Raw genomic sequence first — 27970 nt, 5'->3', positions numbered from 1 at the left:
GAGCAGAACAGCACAAATTAGGTAACTACAGAAACTCCATGTAAAATTAAAAGAGTGATTCCAGCATGAAAAATGAGGAACACTGATTATTTTGCAAGACAGAATGTAGAAATGAGAGAGAGAGAGAGAGAGAGGGGAGGCAAGTTAAATGAACTGAAATGCATGCGTCAGAATCAGATGCACCCTCTTGCTTTGATCCTGAAGGGAAAAAACGAAATTATAAATATGCTCAAAGCAATTCACCGGTTCATATTGGTGAAATGGGTGCAAAAAGGATGGAAAGGTTTTGAGTTCAACAGTATATTAAATCGATGCACTGAACACCTGTATCGGCACCAACTATCAAGTGTCTGGGGAACAGATAGTGCATGCTTTCCACAGTTAAATATCTACAAAGAAGAAATTATCTGCAGCCACCCAGAACAATTCAAGTGACAAGAAGCTTGAAGGCCCCAGACATTCTTTTTTTAAGTTACAACTGATACAGAGAAAAGGTGTGGGGTTTGAGACCATGAAGAACATGAGATACTACTCACCACCTCCTCCGAAAAGCACACAAAGTTAGATGACAGCCAGGGGAAGTCAGCTCAATTCCAATCCTCACAGCACTGAAAAACATATAATTAACATTTTTAACATTAGAAAAGAAACCGTTGAATACAAATATATCCATGTTAAAATAGCAAAAACATGCCAACATGATGTACCCATCCTCCGTCTTTCAGCTGGGGTGGGGATTGAAGCCTATATTCATAAGTGATAAGATATAAACAAGAACTCACCAGCTTTCAGGACTCCACAGGATGTTATACTACCATGACGACTGTTTGTACCCATCCCATCCTCCCTCTGGTTCCTTTCTCTTCATTATGCCAATTGTTGGCTGGTAAACCCGCATATGCTCCTCGGTAGTGGCCTGCGAACTGGCAACAGATGGTTGCCTGGGTACAAAGGATGATGATTCCTCTCTTCCTTCCATGTCTGCAACTAGAGGTCCAGCATTTAGATCTAAACCTTGTCTTCCCCACTTTCTACTACTATCAGAACTAGTATTGTGGCCGCCATCTGAGTGACTGACAACATAAGGTCTTGGATAAGGGGTTGATACTGTACCAGGAGGACCTAGGAACTGTGAGGGGACTGCAGGGAAGCAAAGCCTGCTACCAGATGATGAATCGCCATATGCTGTTGCATTACCTGAAAACGTGGCTGACGGTAGAGGAAAGCCGTTTCCAAAAGACAGGACAGGATACTGAAAAGCTGCAGAAGGAAATGGCACAGCCGGAGAAGATGATAATACTGGCCCTCTAAAGACATCAGGGTTATATGGACTGCTACCACTTGTGGGTCCCAAAATCCTGGGTGGTCCATTTGTTGCAACAACTGGAAAAGGCTGTTCTGCTCTATCAGGCAAAATCGATGGAATTGCAACAGCTGAATAAGCATTCCCTGGAGGAAACCATGATGGAAAATTTCCCATTTCTGCACTGTTCATCCAAAGACCTGAAACAGAAGGCTGGGATGGCATACTGCCTCTAGCATGCTGAGGAAATATTGATGGTTCAGTAGGGGTCTCATCAACAATAGGTCCATTTAAATCAAAGTCCCTACGAAAATTCACCTTGTCATTGAGAGGAACAGTCGATGATTTAACATTAAGAGGAGCATCTATTCTACGACAGTTGTTCAAGGAGAAGTTGCTTGGATCGGGAGCATCATCAATTCGGTTCAAGTCAAGATCTAGTCCTCCAGAACAACGTGCATGTGAGACACCAATACCATGTGTCAGATCACGATTATTAGCCAGGTCAGACTTAGAGGCCACATCCTGAGTAGACATCTGGACATTCATATCCTCAAGAATCCTTTCATCAGGCACATTCAAATCAATATCCAACGGAGGTCGAGAAATTTTATTAGCCACAGCATCAGCAAGTGGAGTGGTTGCAACACCTAGTGGCATTTCTAGAACTTTTCTAGGTTCAGCAGGTCGAAAAGCACTTGTGGCAGCTGATCCTTTCCAACCAAGTTCCCCTTTGCTCCTCAATAGATCATCAGGTGGAACGAAAGGTCTTTTTGCTGCAGCTGCAACTGTAATTGAAGCAGGAATGTTGCTTACCACATTAGATACAGGAAGGGGCAACGGACTAATTAACTGAACAGTTGTCAAACAACCAGACGTTGTAAAGCTACTTGGCTCACTGCATTTTCCATCATCTACATTAAAGCCTTCATTCAAATCAAATTCCAACTTAGCATCCATATCTGATACCCCCGCAGCAGTCATGGAACCAGGATCTGCAGCAGTAGATGTAGACTCCTCTGCCTCTTCTGCTTCTACACCAGCTAATTTGGATCTCTTGGATGGCAGATGCTGTTCAGTTTCTTGAAGAAGAGACATAATAGATTGCCCATGATGTGTTTGTACTCCACTTTTCTCATTATCCTCTTTACATTCCAAATTCTCCTCTGCTTGCTCATCCTCATGGTTGATAGCTGAACACAAACCACCTAAATCTCGGGACTCCGAAGGCATAGAGTCTCGATCACTTTGATGTTTTTCAAGTTGTTTGACATCAGCTGATTCGTTGGTTTCATCATCCTTCTCGCCCCTCATCCCACTTGCATTTATAGAAACCAGATCACTTGAAGAGCCTGAAGCCTGAAATAATTCATCATTCTTTAATTTAGCAGAATCACTGTTCGACTTTGATGATGGCTTTTGGTCTGCTGTACTAACACCATTCATTCTATTATCTGCATTGTCATCAGCTTCTTGGAACCGATGCAAAGGCTTGTCAACAACATTCATTTCAACTTCCCGATTCGAGATACCATCAACGACCATGCCACCATCAGGAAAAGAACTGCTTGGCTTTGGTCTTGATTCTGGACTGCTATCCTCATCTACTACATCAGATGTCTTTCTGTCCTTGACTGGATTAGCCCCATCAATCTCAGAGCCCTTCTCTGGTATCCTAGCAGGAGAGGCAGGGCCTCCAGCCTCGTCCATTTTTATACATCCATCTGCCAGTGGCACAGCCGTTTGTTGCAAATTTAAACCAGAAGATTTTGAATGACCATTTAGATCTCCAATAGGTTTCTCTTCAGAATGTGAAGCAGAACTTCCATCCCCATTAGCTCCAAAGGAACCAATGATCACGCCCTGCTCATTAACAACCATAGCATCATTTGACTGCATGTTATCTCTAGCATCCTCTTCAGGACAAGATGCTTTGACTTTACAATCACTGCCTCTTCGGTCAACTGTAGTGATATTTCCTTGAGTATCGGAAGGCAAAACAAAATCAGACTTTGACATCTCAACAGCTGCCACACTAGCGAGTAAATTCATTCCAACATTATCTGTGAGAGAGGTAGGCATACTCGCTTCGGAGCATTTAATACAACTCTCAATTAAAGCATTCATAGAGCTAAAAGAAGCCTCATGTAACTTCCCATTCTTTTGATCATTTGCTAATGATGATGAATTTGCCTTTGAAACTTTAACATCCTCAGCAGTCCTACATCGCTCTTCACCATTTACAGCAGCAGGAGATCCATCGCCATCATCAGCCCCAGTCACCATATCCTTTACATCACTATTCTGCCAGGGCTCAGCATTCACATCTCCAGTAATATTAGGTTGACATGTATCACTCTTACTGTGATCAAATTGATCAAGCTTCTCTGAAAGTGGAGGAGAAGAAGCCCTGGTATTCATTATCGAAGGATCTTCAGAAGATCCTCCACTAGCACTCTGTGCAGGACTCCGGCCACGATTGGTGATCTTCACTATCAATTTAGGACTGTTTCCCTCAACAATAGGTCCATCACATGCCTTTTCAAAGGTCATTCCAGATTGTGATGATCTCTCTAAGACTGTGTTTCTATGCAAAGAACTTTTCCCAGATCCTACATCTCGTTGAGCCCCCGAGAGAACAGAACCAGGAAATCCATTAACTGACTTGCGCTGGCGAGATCCACCACCTGAGATCTTGTTCACGCTCATTGAACCAGCAGTAGAGCTTCTTGCATCCTCCTTCCCTAAGCCACCACTTTTAGCGTGTTCACTAGAACAAGATTGACTATTATTGTGGGACTGGCTGGAACTGCTACTCTTTTCATCCTTGGCAATAGTTTGAGCAAGATCAGTAGTGCCACAAACACCAGGATTTCTGGAAGATCCATCTTTCGAGTTAATGCTTGCTGATGCAGGTGATAAAACTGGTTTCATCGAACCAGGAGAGGCAGATGCAGATCTTGTAACACTCTCATCCTGAGCTAGCTTAACTGAAACAGATTTGGATGTAGTGAGCTGAGAAACCGAGCTCTTCATGGCAACTTCAGAGGATGCATCTTGATTCCTCCCTCCATGAGAAACTTCAGATGGACGAGTCCTTGCACTCCATGCAACAGCTTGGTTTGAACCAGACTTTGCATCATTAATGTTCATTTCTGCTTCAACGCGTTTTTTCCATGTGTCCACTAAGCTCCTTGCTTTCTTCTGAATTTCTAAATTCTTATGTGAGCGTAAATGATTCACAGACTTTCCAATATTGCACATCTGTAAAGCAGGAAGATTTACAGGTAGTTTATCAAGGGCTCGAAGCAAAACCAGGAGAAATTCCTCAACTGCTTTATCGCTATCCTTGGGGCTACCACCACTGCCAATTTTCCCCCTGTGAACCTCTTGGAGCCATTCATCAAGTACAAGTAAACCCTTAAGATGCACAAATTGACTAAGGCACTCGACCTTATCTGTGGCAGCTATGACACCTGCAAGTGCTGATCTGCAAGCCCAATCAATTTTTTTGTCACTTCTATCAGTCAGCAAAAGCTGCACCAATTTCTCGACAGCTTCAGAATCAACTAAGCCTCCTTTTTCAGCAATTTTTGCAATCTCAGACTTTAACGTATTTTCCAATCTGCAGTTAGCAGAATCCCCTTCATCAGCTTTGATGATGCGCTCACGTTTAACAGATTCTAATCCCTGGTCACTTCTTTCTCTTTTCTTGCCTTTTGTGTGAGAAGGAAAGGTAGTGGTTTGAACACTATCTGAATTAGCTTTTAACTGAGATGTTGATGTTGGACCACTTGTAGGCTTAGGTGATCGGCCACCAGATTGCACTGAAGCATGCATTTCTAATCTTGTCTTATATAGCAATTGATCTACTTCTTCCTGACGTTCCTGACAAACAAATAAAATTAACCAAAAATCACACCGTTTAAGAGAGAAAATGACTAAAGCATCAAGAACTTACATTAATATAATCCTGATCGGTAAGCCACCATAAACACTTATTTGTTATGTCATACACTCTCCGACACACAAATGACGAGATCCCTGATGAAAGTTTAACGTCCTTTGGAAGAAATGCAACTTTACACGGATGGAGTAAAGATGCAGCAGGAATTTCATCCTTATGAAAGGAATAGAAGACTTCGTTCGGCGCAGCTTCCAAAAGGATGCCTTTGCCGAGCTTTAGTTCAGAAGATCGATAAAGCCAATTCACACCTAACTTTAACTTATTCTCCTTACCAGCCGTTAACCACCGGATTATGCCAATAAAAGGTGGGGAATCTTGAGGGGGTTTGAAAAGAGCACAATCACCAACACTAATCCTACGTCCACCCTGTTCAAAGAGAGTACAGAATAGTGAGTCATCAAAAAATAAGTGCCTGTCAATAGAAATTAAAATTTAAATGACGAACAACACAGATAAGCAAGACTTAAGCTATATGATATTAAACAACGTGATGCACTCCTTCATAACTCCAGGAAAAAGCCAGGAGGGGAAAAGCTTTCTTACCTTTTAAAAATAAAAACTACAATGTTTTTCCATAAGAATAAACAACAACAAAGCTTTTATATCTCAAATACACGACCAAAATAAGAGATCAGTTGAGATACATCGAATTTCTACTTCATTCAAACTAGTCAAGAAAGATGTCTAGGTCAATCCCCATATACACATCCATTACTTAAAATAGCAAGGGAATGAAAAAAAAAAAAAAAAACCCTGAAGCAAATCTCGTAAACATCCCACCCTGGTGAAGCAAACACGCCTTGGGACTAGTTATCAAGCCTGAAACAGATGACTCAAAAGAAAAATATCCATGGATGGGGAAAATAATTAAAAGCTAATTGGCTAGTCTCAACGAATTGACGTCCCATTCTAACAGACAAAGAATCTGTAGTAGCATTTGGTAATTCCAAGCAGAAGATAGCCATACAACTTTTGAACTAAATATGAGACCTTTAAGGAAGCCTACAGACCGGTCATCCAACGCCAAGCTCCTCAACAGGATAGAGAAAAGCTTATATTCTACAACAAAAACAATTCTCAAGGCCTCGTCCAAGGCTTTAGAGACATTTCATTAAATTCCTCCATAGAGAAACAATGAACATCATAAGAACTAAAACCAATCCCTCCCTCAAACATTGACGCAACAAATAATTTCTTAAACCTTTCCATTTCCCTACAACAGCGAATGCTTCTTCTTTTTCTTTCTTTATTTTTTTTTTTTTTCCAAGGATGAGATAAAACAAGAACAAAGGAAGTTGAAGCACGAAGGGAATATCTAAAAAAAAAACAATCAGGATAAACAGAAACAGAAAACGTTACCTTGCAAAACGAATTAAGTGCAGACGAAGACGATGATGAAGAACCATCTGCTTCTACGATCTGGGTACCACGTGTGGGGACTGTCCACATGTGCCGAGTCCGTTTCCAGTCCTCACCTCGACGCCCATGCATAGCCTTGCATTTTCCCCAATTCCAGTTTCGATCCCACCTTCACGCCGAACGAGTACCATCAATCCTAACCCTAATTCGACAGAGGAAAGCCAATTGAAAGCTATCCGCTTACCGAGAAACCCTAGATCAATACATAACGCTGCCGAGGCATCATGTCCCTATAAAGACAAGAGGGATTTTCCGAAAATCCCACCGGCGAACCAATTGAGTACGAATTCTAGGGTTTACCTTATCTAACAGAGAGTGATCGAATTGAAGTCCAGATCCAACCACACGCAAAGAGATGATTAATGATTTCGAGCCGCCTTTCAACCTAGAAAGAGAGAGAGAGAAAGAGAGAAGAGTGCGAGAATCTAGAGTGAGAAAATCGAAAGCACACACAGAGGGGGGGTGGGGGGTTGTAGGAGAAGAGAAAGAAAGAGCCAGACGGCAGAAAGGAAATGTGTACTTGGTAACTTGGTGGAGAACCGAGACCGGGCAGTTCGGGGTAGATTGGGCAGTTCGGGCTGAGTTAATGATAAATAAACATGGCGGTGATGCAACGGCCCCAAGTGATTTTGTAGAACGTGCCCCAAAATGTTTCTTCTTTCTTTTCTCTTTCTTTTTATTTTTTATTTTTTTATTTTTTTATTTTCAATTTTGACTTTTCATTTTAATTACACAACTGCGTTTTTGGGGGCTCTGACATTCAATCCAATGCCCTTCGCGGCCCTGTTTTCGTCATCTCTGGGCCCCACTTCCCACTTTCCGTTTCGGGAATTTTCTCCTCCGGGGATGATTGGGTTACCCAGCCGGTGAAGCTTGGCCCCCCCGCCACCCCCGTCTGTCACCTAACTCCATCAATGTAATATCTCCTATGGGAAGGGGGGAGGAGGTTAAGTTAAGGTTGTCTCGTGCTGTTCCAACACACATTACTATTTTAAAGGGTGACACAGCATTAATCGATTTTTTTCCTCCAACGAGATCGTGCCACATGGCAGGCAGGCATCGTTTTAACTCGAGCAATAAGATAGAAAGAAAGGATGTTGGGGGTCCCCTGTCTATGTTCACCCTCATGAATAAACAGTCTTGATCAAGAAGCTAATCAAAAAGCAGCAGCATGTCTAATCCAATCATGTGTCTCTGCCCCCTCTTGTAGGGAATAGAATTGGAATAAGCAAGCAAGACAGGCGCTGCACAGAATCTCATCAAAGCCAATGCATCAGTACACACACACATTCTAGAATAATAAACTTGGCCCTTGTTTAATCTTTGCCACAATTAAAAACATCTTCAAAACTTTGATTAGTGTTGATAAAACATTATTAGAAATCATCCAACAATTTTCGAGGCTTGTTCTAATGATATCTCCTCGATTACAGAATGATAAGGCGTTGTATCGGACGCGCATTATCATGCTAACACTTCCTCCTTTTGTCACAGAGATGATAAGCTCCACTGCATACAAGCGCTGATTTTGAAATACTGATTCGCTAATCACAGAGCGTTTACCATCCTCTTCATCTCTGCAGATCTCCGAGGATCTGGTTCGTCGATGGCTCTCTCGGTAAGTACTTGCTTGATTCGGCACATTGACTTCCGCACCTAAATTACGAGCACCGACAACCATCATCGACATTAGAATAGAAAAGTAGTGAAAGGAGAACCATCACAAGCCCTGAGATCACACAACTGAAGAAGCAGGAGAAAGAAACAAATACAGCGAGAAAGCAAATTGAACTTATATTTACAATTTGAATATAATACAAAATCTCTGCCAACTTTACCTTGGGAATGCGTTCTGGATTAGGAAACCTTAGATTTTGTGCATTAAGCATCTGGCGCTGTGTCATCAACATATTTTTCTCCTTCAACAGAACATACCATAGCTTATTAAGATCATCCCAAGACTTGAGCCGAAGTTCTGAAGCCTTCCAACTTCGACCTAACAGCATAGGAATTGCAATTAGAATCTCAATAATGTCTTTTCAAGAAGGCACAAACTTTCAGCCATAAGAATCAGAGCTTTTTCTAACTTCTAATGAATGGGATTTTTCTCCCTTGCATTCTGCAAGACATATGAGTTTTGTACTTCAGCCCGCGGTTGTTTAATTATACTATAAACTGCAATCGTCACAAACTAAAGAAAATTTCCAAGCTGAACAATCTGTCTGTCCATGAGCTAATCCTACAAAATTATATACATTGCAAAATTCATAAGATACTAATATCTCATCTGGGTGGGCGCCAAACTTTGAGGATTCTTTGGTTATCCACGGGCATTTGGATCTCGCACAAGTATCCAAGCTTACAACATTAGGGCCGAACAACTTCAGGGATATTTCATTCCTATATAGTATAGGCGGTGACCAAGAGGGAGGACCCTCTAAATCTCATAAATTTTCTATTACATCATACTTCGTTTTTGGTTGTTTGAACTTTTAAGAGAACTTTATTCCTAAGAAGTAGGGCATATACATACATGCATGTGTGTGTGTGTGTGTGTGTGTATCTATATGACAACTTTGGCAAAAGATCAAGTCTGTATTGACATGAGAAAAATGTGTATCCTAAAACAAAATAGCCTTTGACAAAGAGCAGCATTTTCCGGTACCGCAAATTTATTCAAAGTGAGTAACCACACGAATAGACAAAATGATAAAACATTAACGTAACATTAGTATCATACGAGCAACCATAACAGAACAATTTATAAAAATTCTGAAAACGCACATTTTCAAGGGCTGATCACATGGCACTTATAACACAGATTCAGCAATAAAAAAGCACTGACAGGTATAGAAGCTATGCAGATAGATCAGACATAATCATGCTGCCCACACCCATTTAAAGTCCTTGCTCCTATTTTCACTATGCATCCAATCAGGTAATTGTACAAAAAAAAAACATGTAATCAAAGAAAACAAAGGAGGAAGAACATATACATTGAAATTATGATGAAACTAAATTTTTTTTTTTGGAGCACTTTGGTGTCCCTCAGGTGTTGAGAAATCTGTAGGTCTCAGTCCAGCATAGTTATTTGTAATTACTCATTTTCATCTATTATATCATGTAAAAACTAGTAACATAAAACATATAACATTTGTGATGTTTTATCAATCAATCAGAATCCACAGTCCCCGCCTGTAACCAATTATTTGAACTGGACCAAGTAACCTGTAACCGGTATGAATCAAGATGCATTCCAACTCCATACACGACAAGGAGAGTATTTTCTTTTAGTGCAGTGGCTGAATCTGATCAATTTGTATTCATTCCCATGAGTAAGTAGACTATCCATGACTTCAAGTTCAAATTTCAGTATTTCACGATATCAAACCAGATACCCACCAAAGGAACAGTATTTTGAGACAAATTCTTCAAAATGAAGGAACCAAACTACAAATTTATAGATTGATAAAGAAGACCAAAGTTTGAAGGCGATATATGAATATACCATATACAACAGGTTTGTCGTCATTTGGACTTCTATCTGCCTCAAAAAACTCCTCAAGCGGGTTGTAGCCCATCGTAGTTGTAGAAGCAGCAGCTGTGGCAGAAGAAGTTTCTGATCTAGCAGCAGCCAGAAATCTTCTCCCAATCACTCGAGTCAAAAACATGGCTGCACCAAACAGCGAGACAATAAGGGAGAAAATTTGTGTGCAATTTTACCCCTTCGTTGTAAATTCTGAAATTAAATAGTGGATTTTACATATTTCTGAAACCACATCTCGATTTTCCGCTAATCGGATATTGTATCAAATAAAAAAAAAAAAATCGTATAAGAAAAGTTAAAACTCCTCTCTTCTTTCATTAGACAAGTTCAAATTTGTGTTTTTCGAGTGGGAAGGAAGACATGGATGGAGATTGAGAAATACCAGTTACAAGGGAGAAGAAAATCAGAGCAAAATCGCTAAGAGGGAGGCCGCGGCGCCACGAAAGAAAGAAAGCGACGGTGGCAGTGGCAGTGGCGGCGGCGGCAACACTGAGCTGCTGAAACGGAGGAGGAGACGGCGCGAAAAGAAGAAGAGTTATTTTGTTCTAGAAACTAGTTTAGGGTTATCCTTTTTCTTTTATTAATTTTTTATTTTATTTTACATAGTGGGCTCGGTTTTGTTTACTGGGCTGACCTTAAAAAAAAATGGCGGGCAGTTAGTCGTGGCTAATGAGGGCCAGACATGGCTGCTGGGCCTTCCTTCCCATTTTAATGTAGGCCCAATTACTATCGGGTTGGTTGAGTTGGTGGTCCGAGCAACTCAAATAGAGTTTACCACCTGACCTGACCTACCCAACCCAATCCAATCCAATTCTCTATTCTCGCTCTGGGTTGGTTGGGTTGTAAGTTCTTTTTTATTATTATTTAAAAAATCATACTTATCCACAATACATATTACATTAATAATTAAAATACCATAAAGTTCAAGTATCAAATATTCACGAGCCATAAATCAGTAACAAACATTAAATGTTATTGGGTTGGGTTGTAACCTTATTTTTCAGGTTGATTGAGTTAACCGACCAAAAAATGTTAACCCACGGGTGATAATATATAAAAAATAGTATTAAAAAAACAGACACGTGGCAACACTCTTATAACCAAACAATTATACTATTTAAATAATAAATTTCATCATTCTCCAATTTCCTAAAATAAACACTATCCATGATGACCCAAACTATTAGGAAATAATAATTTTTGCAAATCTCAGCCCCATAATTAAGATGTGATATGATTCGAAGTTCCTAAAGTAAGATAAGTTGAAATAATTAGAATATAAATCGAATTTAGGGTGTGTCCCATGTGGCCCACAATAATAATAAACAAAATAAAAAAGCCAATAAGTAGGTAAAGTATATATAAATTATAAAGTTATTTAAAGGAAAAAAAATTAAATTTGATGATATAAAAATACAATTATATAATATATTAGACGAATTTTATATTTATTTAAAGTTTTCAAATCATCGTTTTATTTTGGAAGTTACGCGTTAACGAGTCTTTCTTTTTATTTGTTATTTTCCAGTTCTTAATGATTTCATCTCTAATTTGAACTCCAACGCTGAAATCTTTATGTTTTTGAGACGATTCATAATCATTAAAAAAAATGAAAGAAAAAAAAAATATATATATAGTTATCTAAACTCATCGAATAATTTATTATTTTTAACCAATTTTATTTTGGAATTTAAATTTGGTGTTTGTATTATAATTTATACGCTATCAAATATTTTATACTCAAAAAAATATTTTTATTTTATATATTTATTTAAGGATTATTATTTTCACTCGTCCTATCATAAATGTGAATATTCGAAAATATATAGAAAATTATAATATATTTTTATTAACAAGAAAAATGATAAAATTATATAAAAGAAGCACCATAAGTTTTATGATTTTTGAGAGAATAATAATAAAACATAGTAAACGTAAACCATCTTATTTATTAAAATATAAGATTGGGTGATGTACGTATCAATCGTGGGAACATTCGATTCGTCCCAAATATACCTTTTAAAAAATAAAAAATAAAAAATAAAAATAAAAAAATCCCAAATATACTTGCTTAGGAAGCTAAATGGAAGGGTTTAGATTGGGTGCGGTCAAAAGCATGTTAACAAGAGTTCAACGCGCGTGTACAGAAAGCCAAAATTGAAGGCAATTGCCAGCTGTATTGTCAATATACGTGGCTTTTCTCTTGTGGCTAATAAAATTATTTTATTTTATTATTTTTTCATGTCTTTTTTTACTTTTAAACATAAACCAACCATTTTTTAAAAAATAAATAATTAATCCTCTAGAAGGCACTTGCATCACGAGGGAAGAAAAACAAAATGATGACGTGGATTAGATTATGGGTAAAATAATTGATAAAAATATTAGAATGCATGTTTTATATAAATAAAGTATTTTTTAACAATTTTATTACATTATTTTAGATAATTAATTACAATAAACTATTTTACTTTTTTATAAAATTGCTTTATTAAAATAATTTTAACTAATTTAATTTTCATTCACGTATTCTTTAGTTGTAATAAACTTTAATAATTACCCTTAAATAAATGATTTTAGTAAAATTACATAAAATTTAAATTATAAATATTTGGTACGTCAATATATAGGGAAGTAAATAATATTCAATGAAATATATTTATAAATCTTACATTATTATAATAATTTATTAACAAAGCAATAATGTTCCTTAAATTTTAATTTCGTTCTTATTCATTAATAAATAATTATAAATAATACGCATTAGATTTTATTAAAGTCGTGAATATTAATAATTATTCTCAAATAAATTGTTTTAATAAAATTTAATAATTAATTATACATATTATAATAAAAAAATCAAATATTAAGGGAAAAAAAACTCATGCCAACCTCTTTTTCAATTTTTGGTACATAATTAAAGATAAAAAAGAATATTCAACTTTTATTTATTTATTTATTTATTATGAATTATAAAATTGTGTGATAATAGGGATGTGGGAATTGTGTCGGCGGTTCTTTCTTTTGAACGGGCTTTTGTGGATTGGAGCGCCCCTAGTCTACACCCGCCCGATATTCCATTGTTACAGCTCGCACGTGATCGCCACTCTTCAAAATCTCTAAACTACCCCTCCAATTATTTGTGTTCAGGGCCAGGAGGAGTCTACATCCATCAAGGGTATTTCCGTCTTTTCACAGTATACTGACGCATTATTCAAGCCAAAGCTCCGTGCCTTCTTTCTGCTTGTTCGGGAATCGCGTAGAGAAACGATTGGCAACAAGTTTTATTTCTTTCCTTTTGATGAAACCCTAATTGGTCCAAACGTCGTCGTTTGGGTTAATTAAGGAATTAAATTTGTTTATGGCGTGCGGGTGCATCAGATGTGTGTTTTGAATGGGAACATTGAAGGAAGGGAGTTGCAGTAATGGCTGTGTTTAAGATGGAAAATTTACTAAATTTCATGTTAAGAGAATGGAATAAAGAATGGAAATAAAAGGGTTTAGGAAAAAATGAAAAATTAATGATAAAAAATAATTCTTGAGAGAGAAAGTTAGAGAGGGAATCTGGAAAAAGGAACTTCGCAGCTATCCCCGCCAGTGTATATGCAGAGATTCTTTTGTGTATCAGATCATTCTATCTTTCATACCCGCTTCACAGCATAGCTATCTCTTGAGCTTTGCTGGTGCTGTTCTGGACTGTGCTTTTGCTTCAAATTTATTGCGGGGTTTTCCTCTCTTCCCTTTCCTCTGTTTTCTACTTTTTTCAGTGAACACTTTAGGCTGTGGGGTGAATGCTGTATTGACTTTTAAGCGTTTTCCCACTTGATTTTGCTTCTCAAAGGTTGTTAAAAGCTACTTTTGCTCATCTTTCTTGCAATTTTTTGGTTTGGAAATTAGTGGGACTCATGGGTTTTCCTCGTTTTAATAATCCACCCAAGGGCTACCCTCTATTGTGTTTGTGCTATTTATTTTGTTGTGTGGAGTTCCATCTATAATATTCCCGCCTAGTGTTCTTGTGGAGGTGCTTGTGAGTGTTTTAATCTTCTGGGTCCTCATGTTTTTTACCGCTTTCTCTGCCTCTGTTCTCACTTTAGTGTGCTATACTCTAAGATTAGGACATTTTCATCAGTTTGAGTTTTTGTTTTGGATGATTTGGGATATGGGTTTTTCTTAGATTTGAGTTTGGTTGTACATGTTCTAAAATTTTTTGTTTCTGGGGCAGAGGGAAAGAACTGTTTCAAGCAGAGGAAGTTGTGAAGTGAGTCATGGCGGGAGGTGCAGCACCGAAAGTAGAAGAGCCACAAGCTCATCCACCGAAGGATCAGCTACCCAACGTTTCTTACTGCATTACTAGTCCACCTCCATGGCGTGAGTCTCTTTTTGCATCCCTTTTTTCCTCTAAGCTTTCCAAGTTGAGTTCTATTTTCAGAACATTGGCCTTGTTTTGCCCAAGACGATCGTAGTTCGAGTTCGATTCTTCTGAAACTAATTGGTTTCCGTATGGTTAGCTATTTTCAGTTCTTGCAGTTTCTTGATTCTTCACCACCGTGTTATGTATTAATAGCTGATAGAAACTTTTCTTTTATGTTCATTCTCCGCCGTTTTCCTCTTTATTTTGATAGATTCTGCTGTTTGGAAAGTAAATTTGTACCTCTGTGAACGAATCTGGCAGATCTTCTGATAGCATTATCTTCTAAATTTGTCATGGGAATAAAGCAGCTAGTCATTCCTTTGTTCGCATCTTTTGCGCTAATGGGAATAAACACCATTTGTTCCTTTGTTTTTTTTCCTTATGCAGCTGAAGCTATACTTCTTGGTTTCCAACATTATCTGGTGATGTTAGGCACGACGGTTCTGATTCCTTCTTTTCTTGTTCCTCAGATGGGTGGTGGATTTGTAAGGCTCAAGTGAAACTTTTATATTACATTCCTTTTTATGAAGGTTTTTACAACCATGTGACTGTAACTCATTGTTCTTGTAGGAGGAGAAGGCAAAGGTTGTCCAAACCTTGCTTTTTGTTGCTGGTTTGAATACCTTGCTACAATCGCTCTTTGGGACTCGGTTACCAGCTGTAATTGGAGGGTCATATACTTTTGTACCCACCACTATTTCGATCATCGTTGCTGGTCGGTTTTCTGATACGGCTGATCCTATTGATGTAATGTGAACTAAATTCTTCTGGCGAATTGATATTAATGCCTAGTGTAGGATGTCAAATACTGTGTCATTCATGCTATTAGAAATGCTCATTTGTCTCTATCAATGACTAATTTTAACTAACGAAAGCGTTCTTCATTAGTTATAATTGTGTGTTTCGTTTGAGGCTGTTGACATTGCTTTGCTTGCATATTCAGAAATTCAAGAAGACAATGCGGGCAATCCAGGGTGCTCTCATTGTTGCTTCAACCCTTCAGATTGTCTTGGGCTTTAGTGGCCTGTGGCGTAACGTTGCAAGGTGGGTCGAGTCTACCTTATGAAGGATAACGCAATGATATAATGACAACTTGACGTTTTTTGGTTAATTGCAAACATATAGCTGCGTTACAAGTGCTTTCATGGCATAACATTTGTTGGTTAAATTGATTGATGCAAGGTGTCTGCATGAAGTACTCAATTCATTAAGTTTGCATGTTCGAGGCTCAAGAACTCGGTTCTTAGATGTGTTCATTTTTTTGTTTTTGAACAAGTTCTTAAGCTATTGTTAGATTCTTGTTACATGTGACATCGAGTTTATTTTAACGATACATTATGAATTGCCTTTCACAATTTTATTGACCCGTCCACTTTGCAAAGCTTGAATTTCACTTTGCTTCCATTCTTCAGGTTTCTTAGTCCACTTTCAGCTGTCCCTTTGGTTTCTCTAGTTGGATTTGGACTTTTTGAGTTGGGTTTCCCGGGGGTAAGTCTCTCCCATTCCCGCTCTGCGTCTTCGTGTGCATGTGTTTCTTAAAAGGAATTGTTATTATACTCGTAATCGCAATGCTTAGACATGCCTACAATATCTGATTAATTTTTCCCTACAATGGGTCTAACATTTGGCTTGGATGATAGGTTGCCAAATGTGTGGAGATTGGACTGCCGGAGCTTATACTTTTGGTCTTTGTTTCACAGGTACTCCTTTCAAGCAACACACATTCAGTGTTTTCTTTATAGTCCTCTTCTTTTACAAAGAAAATCATTTGTTTTGTGATCGTCTTTCGCTATAATCATGTATACTTCTTGTGCAGTATTTGCCTCAAGTGATCAAATCTGGAAAACACATATTTGATCGTTTTGCAGTCATTTTTTGTGTGGTGTTTGTGTGGATTTATGCTTTCCTACTGACAGTAGGAGGGGCATACAAAGGTGCACCGTCTAAAACACAATCAAGTTGCCGTACTGACCGCTCGGGGCTTATAGAAAACGCTCCATGGTGAGTTATGACCTGCTAAGATCAAAATTGTGAGCATGAAGTCACAATCCTAGCTTAGGATGTTGAAGGAATCTCTTTCTGGCCTACCTCTCCATTATTTCACTTCTTTTACCGGTTGTGTTTCAACGTCTGATCTTAGACGCAGTTTTGTATATTCCTTTTGAACATTCAACGTATTCGTCGATCAACTAGAAGAGATTATCAATGAAAATCAAAATATTTTATCAAACCCATTTATTTTTCATTGGATATCATTAATCCTGGTTCAGTGATGGGATCTGCATTAAGTAACATGGAATTTACATATGCAGGATAAGACTTCCATATCCATTTCAATGGGGAGCACCTTCATTTGATGCTGGTGAAGCCTTTGCCATGATGATGGCATCATTTGTTGCTTTAGTAGAGGTTTGTTTTCTTTTCTTGTTTCAATGCTCGCTCTTTTTCTTATTTCTTCACCTTCTGTTTCCTTCGCAATTGCTTGGTTTCTGGTTTCTCAAGTTAACGATGCCATCGAAAAGTAGTTTGTTATTATTGACAATACATTTGTGAACTTGAAGTGATCCCCACTTTCTCCCTTGCCCCATGTCAAATGCAGTCCTCTGGTGCCTTTATTGCTACGTCCAGATATGCAAGTGCGACTCAGTTGCCTCCCTCGATTCTCAGTCGCGGTGTTGGTTGGCAGGTATTGTAAAGTTATCTTATCTATGTAATATGAAATATGCGACTCGTAGTTGCATGGTGGTCCATGATTTTATCCATTTAGTTGTTTTCTTGTGTGTTGATATTGCCCAAGGTCTGTGCCACCCGGAAGAAAAAGGTTGATGATTTAATAAGAACTTTGCAAGCACAATGTTCGAGTTCGCTACTAGTTTGCATAACTAGCAGACACAAACACTATCATTATCATGATTCACATACCTGACCGTAACTTTTTAATAACCGAGTATTGAGCCTTATTCCGCTTTGCCCATCATAAGCTAGCTCTAGGAGACAACAAAAGTGTTAAATTATAAAGTTTTCCCTTTGAAGGCTTGAAAGCAGGCTGTGAGGGGTATAAGAGATACTATTAAGCCTTGGCATGAGCTATTAACTATGCCTGGGTCTTGTCATGGCCATAGCTCTGTAGCTAGCTTGTAGTGTATTGAAAAGCTTATTGCATCTGACCCCTTCAACTTATCTATGCAATCGTTTCTGACCTCAGGGAGTTGGAATTCTGCTTTCTGGGCTGTTTGGAACGGTGAACGGATCGTCGGTGTCCGTGTAAGCGTTTGCTGCCTTTAGCAGAATAATTCGATCAAGTACAAAAATTGTTCTTTGTCCCTTTTAAGGTTTTCTTACTTTTTATATTTTAGTGAAAATGCTGGTCTCTTGGCGTTGACCCGAGTTGGCAGTCGAAGGGTTGTGCAGATTTCAGCCGGATTCATGATATTCTTCTCCATTCTCGGTAAGTTTCTGATAGATATCGGTTGCACTCTTTAGTCCGAACTCGAGTTAGAAGTAGGCACCAATCCTTCTGTATATCTGTTCTTATCCTCCGTGGGTTTGCAGGGAAATTTGGAGCAGTCTTTGCATCCATTCCAGCCCCCATTGTTGCAGCTCTGTACTGTCTTTTCTTTGCTTACGTGGGTAAGCGTTCGTCGTCGATAATTGGAAGTACAATAATTTAGTGATCTTGGTTGGTAAATGATGGATTTTGTTTGCAGGCATGGGAGGTTTAAGCTACCTCCAATTCTGTAACCTCAACAGCTTCAGAACTAAGTTCATATTAGGATTCTCCATCTTCCTAGGACTCTCTGTGCCACAATACTTCAATGAGTACACAGCCATTAATGGGTTTGGTCCAGTCCACACAAAAGCAAGATGGGTAAGTTCTGATGATTTCTTCTCCCCTCATGGTAAATTCTGATGACATTGACATTGACATTGTTGCCTGTTCTATTGCTCTGTAGTTCAACGACATGATCAATGTCCCGTTCTCTTCCGAGCCATTCGTCGCTGGAATCGTGGCATATTTTCTAGATAACACAATGCATAAAAAGGGCGACGCCATCAGGAAAGACAGGGGCAAACACTGGTGGGACAAGTTCCGATCGTTCAAGGGCGATACGAGAAGCGAAGAGTTCTACTCTCTGCCTTTCAACCTGAACAAATATTTCCCATCTGTGTGAGTTGTTGGTGTCTTCTGTCAAATGCTGCTGCCTGCTTGCTTCATTCAAATGAGTCTGTGGAACGTATTGCCAGTATCAGCTGTATAAGTTAGCTTCTTTTCTCTATACGATTACCTTTATTTATAACTTCATTTAGTTGCGTCGTTTTGTACATCGAACGAAGAGGTCGGTTTCAAAGTGTCCATGGAAAAACAAACGCCTCTTCTATTTTTTTCCTTTTGTAGCCATGGGAGCATAGTTTAATAGTAATTGACATATATTCCTTTTCTTGAGGTCGAGGCACGTGTCAATCTCGTGTCAATCTCTTAGGTGCTAGTGGTTTAGATTGAAGGCGACCAGACAAAGGAAGCATCTAAAAATTTAAGGCAACTCATTTAAAGTTTTAGGTGAGAGGGCTATTCAAGGTTGGAAATGAGTGCATTTTGACAAATCAACTACTCTAATTCAAGGCTGCATTGTCTATTACACTTTGAGCATGACTAAGTTCAAGTTCTTGGTTAAGCATCTTAATGTCGAGCTCGAGCCCCTGTATTTCGAAACTAATAAAGAAGAAAAGGCTTTGGAAATTAATGGACGAGATTAAGTCCAGCGGGCTTGCTTTTTAATTCTTGAATTAATGACTTTAATCATCTTTTCAATCATATGATTGAATAGACCGCGTTCTTCGTAATTCAATTAACCAATCAAATCTCTAAGATCGAAACAATTTTTCCAAATCTCTAAGATCGAAACAATTTTTCCATCTAAATAAAAAGATTCCCTCTACTCGTGAGTCACACTCCGAAACAAAACAAAAAAATATTGAATTAAACTCTTAAACTGTGGAATGAGACTTGTCTTATGTTTCTTTTTGAGTTGCAGCTAAAAGGATGATAAGAAATGAAGATGCCTTTTCATTTTCTTGCAGAAGAAGGCATTATTGCCAAATAATCTGATAACAACATTCTCTTCTGTCATTAATATAAAACCCTAAAACAACAGAATAACTCATCTTTAAGCATATGGTGAGTGGTGAGTCATTGAGATAAGATTTGGGAGTGAAATTACTTGGGTATCCTTCATTTCTTCCCTTTTGGCTTTCAAATATGTACAAAGATATAGGGTTAAGTTGGTCAATATCAATGAAAACAGTGCCTAAATATGCCAACTTTTGGGTCTCCAGGTGTTTGGTTAGTGGGTTTTGGGAGGTCACTAAAGTTTCGAAATTTGGGTTGGTACGTTACTGTGGTTCGATTCTATGAGGAGAATGGAGCATTCCTTATAAATGCGTGGAAACCTTTATTTAATAGAAACGTTTTAAAATCATAGGCTGATAGCAATACGTAATGAGTGACAATATCTGTTACCCAATTTAACCGTGGAAGAAGGGCTTCCTAGCACTTGAAGAACACACTTTTTTAATTTTCTTTGAATGAACACAGTTTGGCTCCAAATTCAAGAGCCAGAGCGTGGCAACTATTTCTGTCACATCTTACAACCACAATGATATTGGCAAATGCCTGCCAAAGATGTTGCACAAACGTGTTCTGTAAACGCCATTTGCAAATCCTCTTATTACGCTTCACGATTGATTATTATCGGTAAGCTTTCTATTTTCAATCGATTTCTTCTTCTTTCCGTCCATTATAAAATTAGGGTTTCATTTATTCCGATCGATTAAACAATCCCAACAATGGTTGCTGATTATAATGTATAAGAAAACCCTATAAGTAGTCGAAGAACCAAAAGAAGAACAAGAAGAAGCTTATCGGGCAGTGAGTCTGAGTTAAATGGAAGCTTTAGTGAAAAGGGTAAACTTCCTTTTCGAAAGGGAAATGGTTTTTAAAGAAAAAGAAGAACCCCCTTTGATGGGACACCACTCATTATACTGTTGCTTAGGGTTTGTTTGTTTGGTTGTTTGGCTGTTTCATTCTTGGATCTATGGAATTTATGAACTCATCTCTTATTGCTGGATTAAGATTTGTTGTATCCTTTTGAAAGAAAATGGTTTAATGGATTGGATTTTGAGGTGCCCACAAGATTTTTCACCTCCAATTCTGTTCTGTTTCTTGTGGGCTACTTGAAAACTACTCCCAGTTGTGTAATCCAAGGAAATGTTTGACATTTTCTGAGGAAAATTTTGTCTTGTTTGTGGTCCTGTTGGAATCATTACTTTGAGAGTATGACATTCAAATTTATTGATATTCATTTATTCTTTTCCATTTACAAAGTGGTGGTATTCATCATGTAATGTACATATCAAGAGTTGAAGCTGTAATTTCACCTTTGGAACCAGATCCCCTGTTCTTCCACCCACCCAATCATAGCTCAACACCTCATATCTTGTTGGATAATCTTGCCCCTCTTTACCCCAAGGTGTATTAAACTGATAAGAATTTAAGGCTGCTGGTGAATGAGTGTCTGTTGTGGCTATAAAAAAGAGATTGGTCCTCTCTTCATAGCCTCCCCTCTTGCTTACCATTAGAGAGAGAGAGAGAGAGCGGAGAGACTGGCGGAGAGATGGGGAATTGCCAAGCCATTGATGCGGCAACACTTGTGATACAACACCCAGGTGGGAAAGTGGACAAATTGTATTGGCCTGTGACGGCTAGAGAGATTATGAAGATGAATCCTGGTCACTATGTGGCTCTTCTCATCTCTACTGCCATGTTTACTCCAAATGAAAGTAATAACAATAGTGAAACCACCAGTAATTCGGTTCGTTTAACTCGAATCAAGCTTCTCCGCCCGGCTGACATGCTTGTTCTTGGCCAAGTTTACAGGCTCATCACTTCTCAAGGTCAGTTTTATCATATCCAACACATAAAGTTCTTGAAATCTCTTAATTTTATAGGCTTAACTTGAATTAATGGCTTCATTTTGTTTGTGAGTATCAGAGGTTATGAGAGGCTTATCAGCAAAGAAACAAGCAAAGGTTAAACAAAACCAGTTAGAAGCAGCAGAGAAGCCAGAGAGGAGGAAAGAACATCCGCCCCGACGTTCCGATGCAGCAGCAGCTGGAAGATCTGTCTCTGATCAAGATCCTGTTCAGGTGAATTTCTAACCCCAAAAAAACATAATTTTGAAGGAAGTTCTTTGACAAACGAACTGCATAACTGTTGTAGGCGACGAAACACGAGAAGAACAACGGACCGAGGACAAGTACATCGACGACAACCTCGGCCACGGCCCGATCAAGAACATGGCAACCTTCATTACATAGCATCTCAGAAGGTGGAAGCTAATCATTTATGTTCCCTATTCCCACATGCTATTGAGAGACAGGGTGGCACAGATTGTGGTATAAGTTGGTGATAATGATATTAGAGTGGTGGCTGTAAAAGAGTTGTTTGAAACTGTGCATAGGAAAGGGAAAGCAGGGTGGGTAATATTATATAGTGTAAGGAGTTAAGATTCTTCAAACATCTCTGTAAATCCAAAGTCATTTTCAGTAATGAAATATGGGACTTCAGCAAAAGAACAGAGCTCAGTTTTTTTTTACCATTCTGATTTACTGTTTTATCTGTTCATAGTTTCATCTGCTTTAGCATACCATTTGCTTCAAAGCTTACAACTCAGGAGGAACACAGTTGAGATGATGTTGATTTGAATCTCTGTCATCTCAGCTTAGCTAAGCATTGTACGGTATCATGTCTTTTCCAATAATTTTTTTGTCTTGGAACTAACCAAATGGGTTAGCTTAGTTGGGTTCGAGCCACCACTAGTCGATATTGTCTGCTTTTAGTCTGTTATGTATCGTTATCAGCCTCACGATTTTAAAATGTGTCGTAAGAAATGCTTCGTTCTTCTTTCAAACCCAGATTAGTTGAATCAACAAATACAGAAAAGGAAGAAAGAGACCGTCCATGCAAGGAGGATACAGTGCAATGTGAGCAGTGAAATTAGATCATTGAAGGGCTAATTGGGAATGGAAAAGCACAGTAGCAATTTAGAGTCGAAAAATTTATTTATTTATTTGTAGGGTTCGAAGTTGGATGAATCTCGAGTAATTCCTTCCCCTTCGGCTGATCTTGTCCTTGTTTTATAGATACCCATGTCGAGGTCGTTAAGCGCACTACTCTCAAACCAGGTCACAACGTCCCCTTTGTGAGGAGACACCCTTTCTTACTAAGATCGAGAAATTTGAACTTCAAAGTCGATACGGTATACATGTACTAGTTCAAGTTGGTGGGGTTGTAAGAAATTTTATGAGAATTAAATTACATAGATAAATGGCATTAACAAATTGAATGAAAAATATTATCTTGATGTGCTTCTGCGAATCATTTAGGAAGTCCGATAGTTTCAAAAGATGATTGGGATGACAATATTTTACTCAGATTAGAGCGTATTGATGAAACAACCATTCAGGATTGTTCTCAAGAAGTTGCAGTCTCTGTTTCCCCAAAATCTGTGCTCTCTAGATAGGAGGATTACGAGGGCTGCTGAAAATCCTGCGCCTGTATCGCTCAGTAATCTGAAGGATGTTGATCGATTTAGACGCAGTGCTATTCATGATCACTAAGGATCATGGAACTCTGTTAAGAGCTTGTGGAGATTGCGATTAACTTGGATCTTGACGGAAAATGTGAAAAAGGCGATCCTGAAGAGTTCGTCGCATGCCAAACTATGATTGAACACAGGATGAGCTGCAAAAAGACGGAGCCGAAGTAAGTATTCTTCAAATTCCATACCTGTTCTTACTGTTCTTCAGCATGAATGTATATCTTTAGTTCTTTTTTTTGCATGAAGGTCGAGTGAGTACTAAAAAGTGCCCTAGATTGTTGTTTTACGAGATTAATGGGAGGCTTCTGAACTAGTTTAGAATCTTTTGAAGCTTTTTTTTTCTGCTGCTTTCTATAGAAGTAAAGTAGAGACGTAATTGAAAAGGAGAAAGGAAAGTGAGAGTTGCCATGCATGAACGCAATCAAAAACCTTAAGACAAAATGAGTAAGATATAGTGCAATGTGACAGTGCACTCGTGCGTAGCTATAGTGAAATAAGATAATTGAGGGCTAATTGGGATGCGATGGATCAGCACTCAACACCAACAATGTAAAAGAAAAAGGAAATTTGTCATCATTTTTTTGCATATTTTTGACCTCTGATGCAATGATTAACTTGATCTTTTTCTGGGTGAACTTTAAAATAAGAGGAATCTTGTTCAATACCCAAGGCATCGTTGCTTGAAGTTTTATCATTTTTTTTTCCTTAAAGAAGCCAGAGCTACAGGCCATAGCAGGAAAAGCATAAGATTCATAGCTTTTGTTTTCTTTTTAGATTTTCTAAGTTATTGCTCCACTTTAGAGATTGCTTTTTGATCATAGAAACAACCAGCAGATCATCTCCACTTAGTAGGTGGAGGAGCGTTCATCTGGGTCCTTGGATTCCAAGCAATCATAGTTTTACACAGATTTTCTACGATTCTCTGTGCAAGCTTGGTGGCTTTTCCCTTATAACCTTTATGTAACGGCTCAAACCCACCGCTAGCAAATATTACCTTTTTTGGGCTTCCCCTCAAGGTTTTGAAACGCGTCTACTAGAGGAAAGTTTTCACGCCCTTATAAAAAATGCTTCGTTCTTCACCCCAACTGATGTGGGATCTCACACTTTATCTCTTATTCTCAATCGATCATATCAAAATGCAGTTGTAAATTAGAGCTATGAAGGAAGCCAGTTCTCACCCAAACCAACATTTTCTCTTTATCATATAAATCCATTGAAAAGTTCACCTGCATATTTGAATGGCTGAGCTTTTCAAATTTCATATTTTTCTACCATTTTCCTCCAATTCTAGGATGCATCTGATCTGCAGATCTGAGCTCAAACTTTATTGAGTTCAGTTCAATCCCAGCTCTGGTTTGGTTTTATTACCTTTTCTGCCATATCAGATTCCTCAGTTCTGAAAACTTCTTTTTTCCAAGAAAATCACATCAAGGGAATAAAACAAAACAAAAACACCTTACATACTCGATGAATTATGAAAAACTTCCTGCTCCACAGATTAGGAGGCATATCATTGGTGAGTCATTGAATCTCATTCAGTGACTCCAGCTGTTAGATAAGAATAATAATTGAGATATCTCTCATAATTTAGAAGATCTTGTTTGCTTTCTATCCAGATCCAAGATCCCCTAAGATCAGAAAGGAGCTTTCTTTTATGGAAGTGCTGATACAAGAATATGTACCTCTTTCTGCATGTTTAAATGTGATTTAAAGTTATGATCATCTGAAACAAAGCATTCACTTCACATACAACTACAAACAAACAAACTTGTTGATGGAAAAATGAAAATAGCTTATAGTCTCAATTGAATAGAAGAACAGTACATCTCATATTTCTGCATGCTTATGGAAGGTTTTCAGCTCACACTCAAAAAAATTATTGAAACTCAAATTTTCCTTATAGTACACTCTATAGAATAGCAAACCCAAACCCGCAAGTATCGACGAAAAACGTAACTTTATCTGTTCCTCATGCACAATATAACAGTTGCATCCGATAACCAGTTCTTCTCAACTGGTGTGTTCTCAGTCACTCCCTTTAATCTCTTCATGCTTGTCAAGTTGGCTGAAATTCCCCTTCTGTTTGAAGAGTTGGTTGTGATGATGCCTACAGTACAGTCGATGTTCGTGTGCTATGTAGTTTGATGGGCTAATCACACATCCTCCATGTGAGCACCTGAAGCAAGCTCTGTGGTATGATTTACTATCTACTGCCACCTGATGGAAGAAAAAGAAAACAGCATCTCTTAAAATTAAGCCAACTAGTTTTAGCGCAATTTGAGCCTCACTCGATTGGTTAGCACATTATATCCTCCATTAAAAGGTTCAGAAGTTCTTCAAAGATTCCATTGCCTTAGATCAAGGAGACCGTCATCTCCAAAAGTGGGATGGTTAGGTTCGAGTCTGAATCAACGCAACACGAAGGGATGAAAAGAAAGCTAGTTTAGGACAACATTCAACTATCCTAGTTTGTAACTTCCTAATGTCATACCGTTTCGAGTTGTATTATTAGGAAATTTCTTGAACTGTAGCTCTTCCTTTTGCATGATAAAGTTGATTCTCTCTCGAGAAAAACAGGTGATTAGGAAGGTTTTGTACTCTTTTAGCATTTGAATGTTTAGGTTGTAAACGTGATGTCAACTTGAGTGAATGATTCATAGAATAGCCACAGGAAGAAAGTAAAAAACTAGAGGCTTTTAAACTGTATAATGGCCATTTACCTTCTCAATTGGATAAACAGTTTTCTTGCAAGTAACACATTTATCTTGAGTTCCAGCAAATAAACTCGACACTTTGCTGTTGGATTGGACCTTTCAAATGTTAATAACAACAACTAGTAGTTAGGAATCAGAGCATAGGTATTGATTTTAGCAGATAAGCTTCCAAAAAATGAATAAAGAAAAGAAAAACCTGATTGGTAGATCTGTCTGTTCTAATGGTTCTTGGAGTACCTAAAGAGAAGAAAGAAGAAGATAATGGACTAAACAAGCAGAAGTCATTGAAGGCGGAAAAAGACTCAACAACAACCAATTACCTTCAAAACTTTTTTCCAAGCTTCCAGTCATCTTGAACAACTGATCAAAGTGAGGTTTGCAATATAATACACCTTCAAAGGAGGAGTAATTGAACAACTGCAGTGACATAAAAAAACAGAATCAGTACCGGTGATGATGTTCGAGCTATGGGCACTAAGCTAACATAAACATAGCTCTACTAATTAAGAAATATCTCTTCGATCAAAAGGTTATGATCTTAAAAGGTAAATTATGATCCTTGTACACTAACGAGCAGAATCTCAACACATACAAAATCTAAGGTAGCAAAATTCATTGTCGAATAAGTTTCGACCTGGGAAAGATATAAAGACAGACTCAAGTGGGAATCGGATAGTTGTGAGATACGGGAATCATTTAACTATTACAACATGAAAATTTTAGCCAAAAGTGCAGATAGAATTGGAAATACGATCATTTTATATCAGTTTGAGATACTGAATATGATGGATAGGATCTGGAAATAGGCATATCTTGAGCAGCCATGCATCTATGCCCATTTACAACAAGCCTCTTATCTAAAGGAAGATCCATATAAGAATGAAATATATGTGTGTAAGATTCAAGAGAGTTACCTTTAGAGTGCTCTTGCAATGGTAGCACCTGAAACAGGCCTTGTGGTAGATTTTGTTATCAGCAGTGAGCTGATCAACCAAGTAAACAGTTTTGTCACAGGCCTTGCACTTTTGGGTTGTCCCTAAAAACGCCATCTTCAAAAAATCTTTAGGATTCAAGGAAGAATATGAACAGAACAGAACAGAACTGAACTGAACTGCCAAGCTGAGAAGAAGGGAAGGGAAGGGAAGAAGAAGAGGCAGAAGATCTTTCCTTCCTCCTTTTTATGTCGTCTAAGTATCCGGCAAATTTCCCTCTTAGAGTCAGAGATTACAGCTCAGGCACATTCAAACAAGCTGACAAATTTCCAGTAATGAGCAATTTGAAAATTTGACCAACATAATTCCCCATCTAGACACCCATTAACTACTACTTCATTTTCCACGTGTCATTTCCTTATTTGATCACATAAAGCGAAAATAATGTCCCAAGAAGTGGATTAATGTTGGGTTTAATGCAATTTTATGACCATATACGTTATATGTTTCAGCACAGCCATGGAAGTAACAGAACCAAGTTTATTTTAATGGGAAATGGTCGGCTCAGTTACAAAGCTGAAAGATGATCTGTAGAATGAAATATAGAATATAGTTAGATCAAGCAGAGTAATGATGAAAGATGAAGACTTTTTCAATAAAAAAAAATAATAAATAAAAAAATTCAATGTCTTTGCATAAGCAAATGTGTGACAGATAAGAAATGCATATACAAGAAATACTATACACATTTTAATTTGTATGAATTCATGATTTGATGTATCACTAAGTCTTCGAACTAATAATTGTGTCAAATTCAATATCTATTCTCGAGCTCTTTTTCTTTAGGGGAAAATTCGATCCCGAATGAGTTATTTTTTCAAACGTTAGGCGATCGAACCTTTATTCAATCATTTACAATTACATTCTATACTGTTTTTTCTTCTTCACACAACATTTGAAGTGGAAATGGAACAATTTCAATGCTGTGATTGTTTTGTTGGTTCTTTTTTTCTTTTCAAT

General features: G+C 38.0%; 5 protein-coding genes across 16 annotated transcripts; 2 read left to right on the top strand and 3 right to left on the bottom strand.

The window, feature by feature from the left end:
* Positions 1-115: 115 nt before the first annotated feature.
* Positions 116-22283, top strand: LOC111780227. Of its 2 annotated transcripts, XM_023660568.1 has the most exons (4): positions 116-134; positions 21286-21598; positions 21696-21850; positions 21924-22283. In XM_023660568.1, exons 2-4 carry the CDS (start codon positions 21319-21321, stop codon positions 22041-22043), a joined length of 555 nt encoding a protein of 184 aa, XP_023516336.1. In that variant the 5' UTR covers positions 116-134; positions 21286-21318; the 3' UTR covers positions 22044-22283. The 2 variants fall into 2 exon arrangements, with proteins under 2 accessions (XP_023516336.1, XP_023516335.1); XM_023660567.1 differs by lacking the exon at positions 116-134 and having other exon boundaries at positions 21122-21598.
* Positions 221-7323, bottom strand: LOC111780220. Of its 8 annotated transcripts, none has more exons than XM_023660555.1 (6): positions 7210-7323; positions 6990-7074; positions 6630-6831; positions 5265-5636; positions 783-5191; positions 221-608 (listed from the first exon to the last, which is right to left on the bottom strand). In XM_023660555.1, exons 3-5 carry the CDS (start codon positions 6759-6761, stop codon positions 812-814), a joined length of 4884 nt encoding a protein of 1627 aa, XP_023516323.1. In that variant the 5' UTR covers positions 6762-6831; positions 6990-7074; positions 7210-7323; the 3' UTR covers positions 221-608; positions 783-811. The 8 variants fall into 8 exon arrangements, with proteins under 8 accessions (XP_023516323.1, XP_023516325.1, XP_023516319.1 ...); XM_023660557.1 differs by lacking the exon at positions 7210-7323 and adding an exon at positions 6874-6919 and having other exon boundaries at positions 6630-6798; positions 6990-7200; XM_023660551.1 differs by having other exon boundaries at positions 6630-7074.
* Positions 7963-10789, bottom strand: LOC111780230 (39S ribosomal protein L47, mitochondrial). 2 transcript variants are annotated; one of them, XM_023660572.1, is made up of 4 exons: positions 10619-10789; positions 10198-10373; positions 8528-8685; positions 7963-8345 (listed from the first exon to the last, which is right to left on the bottom strand). In XM_023660572.1, the coding sequence occupies exons 2-4, from the start codon at positions 10358-10360 to the stop codon at positions 8238-8240; spliced, it is 429 nt and encodes a 142-aa protein (XP_023516340.1). In that variant the 5' UTR covers positions 10361-10373; positions 10619-10789; the 3' UTR covers positions 7963-8237. The 2 variants fall into 2 exon arrangements, with proteins under 2 accessions (XP_023516340.1, XP_023516339.1); XM_023660571.1 differs by having other exon boundaries at positions 10198-10362; positions 10619-10788.
* LOC111780224 (nucleobase-ascorbate transporter 6-like) lies at positions 13520-19095 on the top strand. 3 transcript variants are annotated; one of them, XM_023660561.1, is made up of 15 exons: positions 13520-13961; positions 14459-14604; positions 15035-15132; positions 15218-15394; positions 15591-15691; positions 16060-16135; positions 16288-16347; positions 16464-16648; positions 16960-17056; positions 17247-17333; positions 17853-17911; positions 18004-18095; positions 18200-18277; positions 18355-18515; positions 18601-19095. In XM_023660561.1, the coding sequence occupies exons 2-15, from the start codon at positions 14502-14504 to the stop codon at positions 18817-18819; spliced, it is 1593 nt and encodes a 530-aa protein (XP_023516329.1). In that variant the 5' UTR covers positions 13520-13961; positions 14459-14501; the 3' UTR covers positions 18820-19095. The 3 variants fall into 3 exon arrangements, with proteins under 3 accessions (XP_023516329.1, XP_023516331.1, XP_023516330.1); XM_023660563.1 differs by having other exon boundaries at positions 13957-14077; XM_023660562.1 differs by lacking the exon at positions 13520-13961 and adding an exon at positions 14112-14263.
* Positions 22284-25054: 2771 nt separating the features above from the next.
* On the bottom strand, positions 25055-27299 carry LOC111780228 (LIM domain-containing protein WLIM1-like). The gene is made up of 5 exons (XM_023660569.1): positions 26933-27299; positions 26339-26435; positions 26215-26255; positions 26025-26114; positions 25055-25521 (listed from the first exon to the last, which is right to left on the bottom strand). The coding sequence occupies exons 1-5, from the start codon at positions 27065-27067 to the stop codon at positions 25330-25332; spliced, it is 555 nt and encodes a 184-aa protein (XP_023516337.1). The 5' UTR covers positions 27068-27299; the 3' UTR covers positions 25055-25329.
* Positions 27300-27970: the final 671 nt, after the last annotated feature.

This window comes from Cucurbita pepo, chromosome LG18 (assembly GCF_002806865.2).
Source record: "Cucurbita pepo subsp. pepo cultivar mu-cu-16 chromosome LG18, ASM280686v2, whole genome shotgun sequence".
NCBI lineage: Eukaryota > Viridiplantae > Streptophyta > Magnoliopsida > Cucurbitales > Cucurbitaceae > Cucurbita > Cucurbita pepo.
The sequence above is the reverse complement of the archived record's forward strand: the minus strand, read 5'-3'. Positions and strand labels throughout refer to the sequence as shown.

What these genes read in the sequence shown, in the direction of transcription:
- LOC111780228 (XM_023660569.1), bottom strand. Translation starts at nt 27,067, where the DNA reads ATGGCGTTTTTAGGGACAACCCAAAAGTGCAAGGCCTGTGACAAAACT. An exon ending in CTTGGAAAAAAGTTTTGAAG is followed by an intron (nt 26,256 to 26,338) that starts GTAATTGGTTGT and finishes TCTTCTCTTTAG; the next exon opens with GTACTCCAAGAACCATTAGA. An exon ending in CAGACAGATCTACCAATCAG is followed by an intron (nt 26,115 to 26,214) that starts GTTTTTCTTTTC and finishes AACATTTGAAAG; the next exon opens with GTCCAATCCAACAGCAAAGT.
- LOC111780230 (XM_023660572.1), bottom strand. Translation starts at nt 10,360, where the DNA reads ATGTTTTTGACTCGAGTGATTGGGAGAAGATTTCTGGCTGCTGCTAGA. An exon ending in CGACAAACCTGTTGTATATG is followed by an intron (nt 8,686 to 10,197) that starts GTATATTCATAT and finishes CTATGCTGTTAG; the next exon opens with GTCGAAGTTGGAAGGCTTCA. An exon ending in ATCCAGAACGCATTCCCAAG is followed by an intron (nt 8,346 to 8,527) that starts GTAAAGTTGGCA and finishes CTCGTAATTTAG; the next exon opens with GTGCGGAAGTCAATGTGCCG.
- LOC111780220 (XM_023660551.1), bottom strand. Translation starts at nt 6,761, where the DNA reads ATGCATGGGCGTCGAGGTGAGGACTGGAAACGGACTCGGCACATGTGG. An exon ending in CACTTAATTCGTTTTGCAAG is followed by an intron (nt 5,637 to 6,629) that starts GTAACGTTTTCT and finishes CTCTTTGAACAG; the next exon opens with GGTGGACGTAGGATTAGTGT. An exon ending in CCGATCAGGATTATATTAAT is followed by an intron (nt 5,192 to 5,264) that starts GTAAGTTCTTGA and finishes TTTGTTTGTCAG; the next exon opens with GAACGTCAGGAAGAAGTAGA.
- LOC111780227 (XM_023660568.1), top strand. Translation starts at nt 21,319, where the DNA reads ATGGGGAATTGCCAAGCCATTGATGCGGCAACACTTGTGATACAACAC. An exon ending in CAGGCTCATCACTTCTCAAG is followed by an intron (nt 21,599 to 21,695) that starts GTCAGTTTTATC and finishes TGTGAGTATCAG; the next exon opens with AGGTTATGAGAGGCTTATCA. An exon ending in CTGATCAAGATCCTGTTCAG is followed by an intron (nt 21,851 to 21,923) that starts GTGAATTTCTAA and finishes TAACTGTTGTAG; the next exon opens with GCGACGAAACACGAGAAGAA.
- LOC111780224 (XM_023660561.1), top strand. Translation starts at nt 14,502, where the DNA reads ATGGCGGGAGGTGCAGCACCGAAAGTAGAAGAGCCACAAGCTCATCCA. An exon ending in CTCAGATGGGTGGTGGATTT is followed by an intron (nt 15,133 to 15,217) that starts GTAAGGCTCAAG and finishes TTGTTCTTGTAG; the next exon opens with GAGGAGAAGGCAAAGGTTGT. An exon ending in CATTTGTTGCTTTAGTAGAG is followed by an intron (nt 17,057 to 17,246) that starts GTTTGTTTTCTT and finishes TGTCAAATGCAG; the next exon opens with TCCTCTGGTGCCTTTATTGC.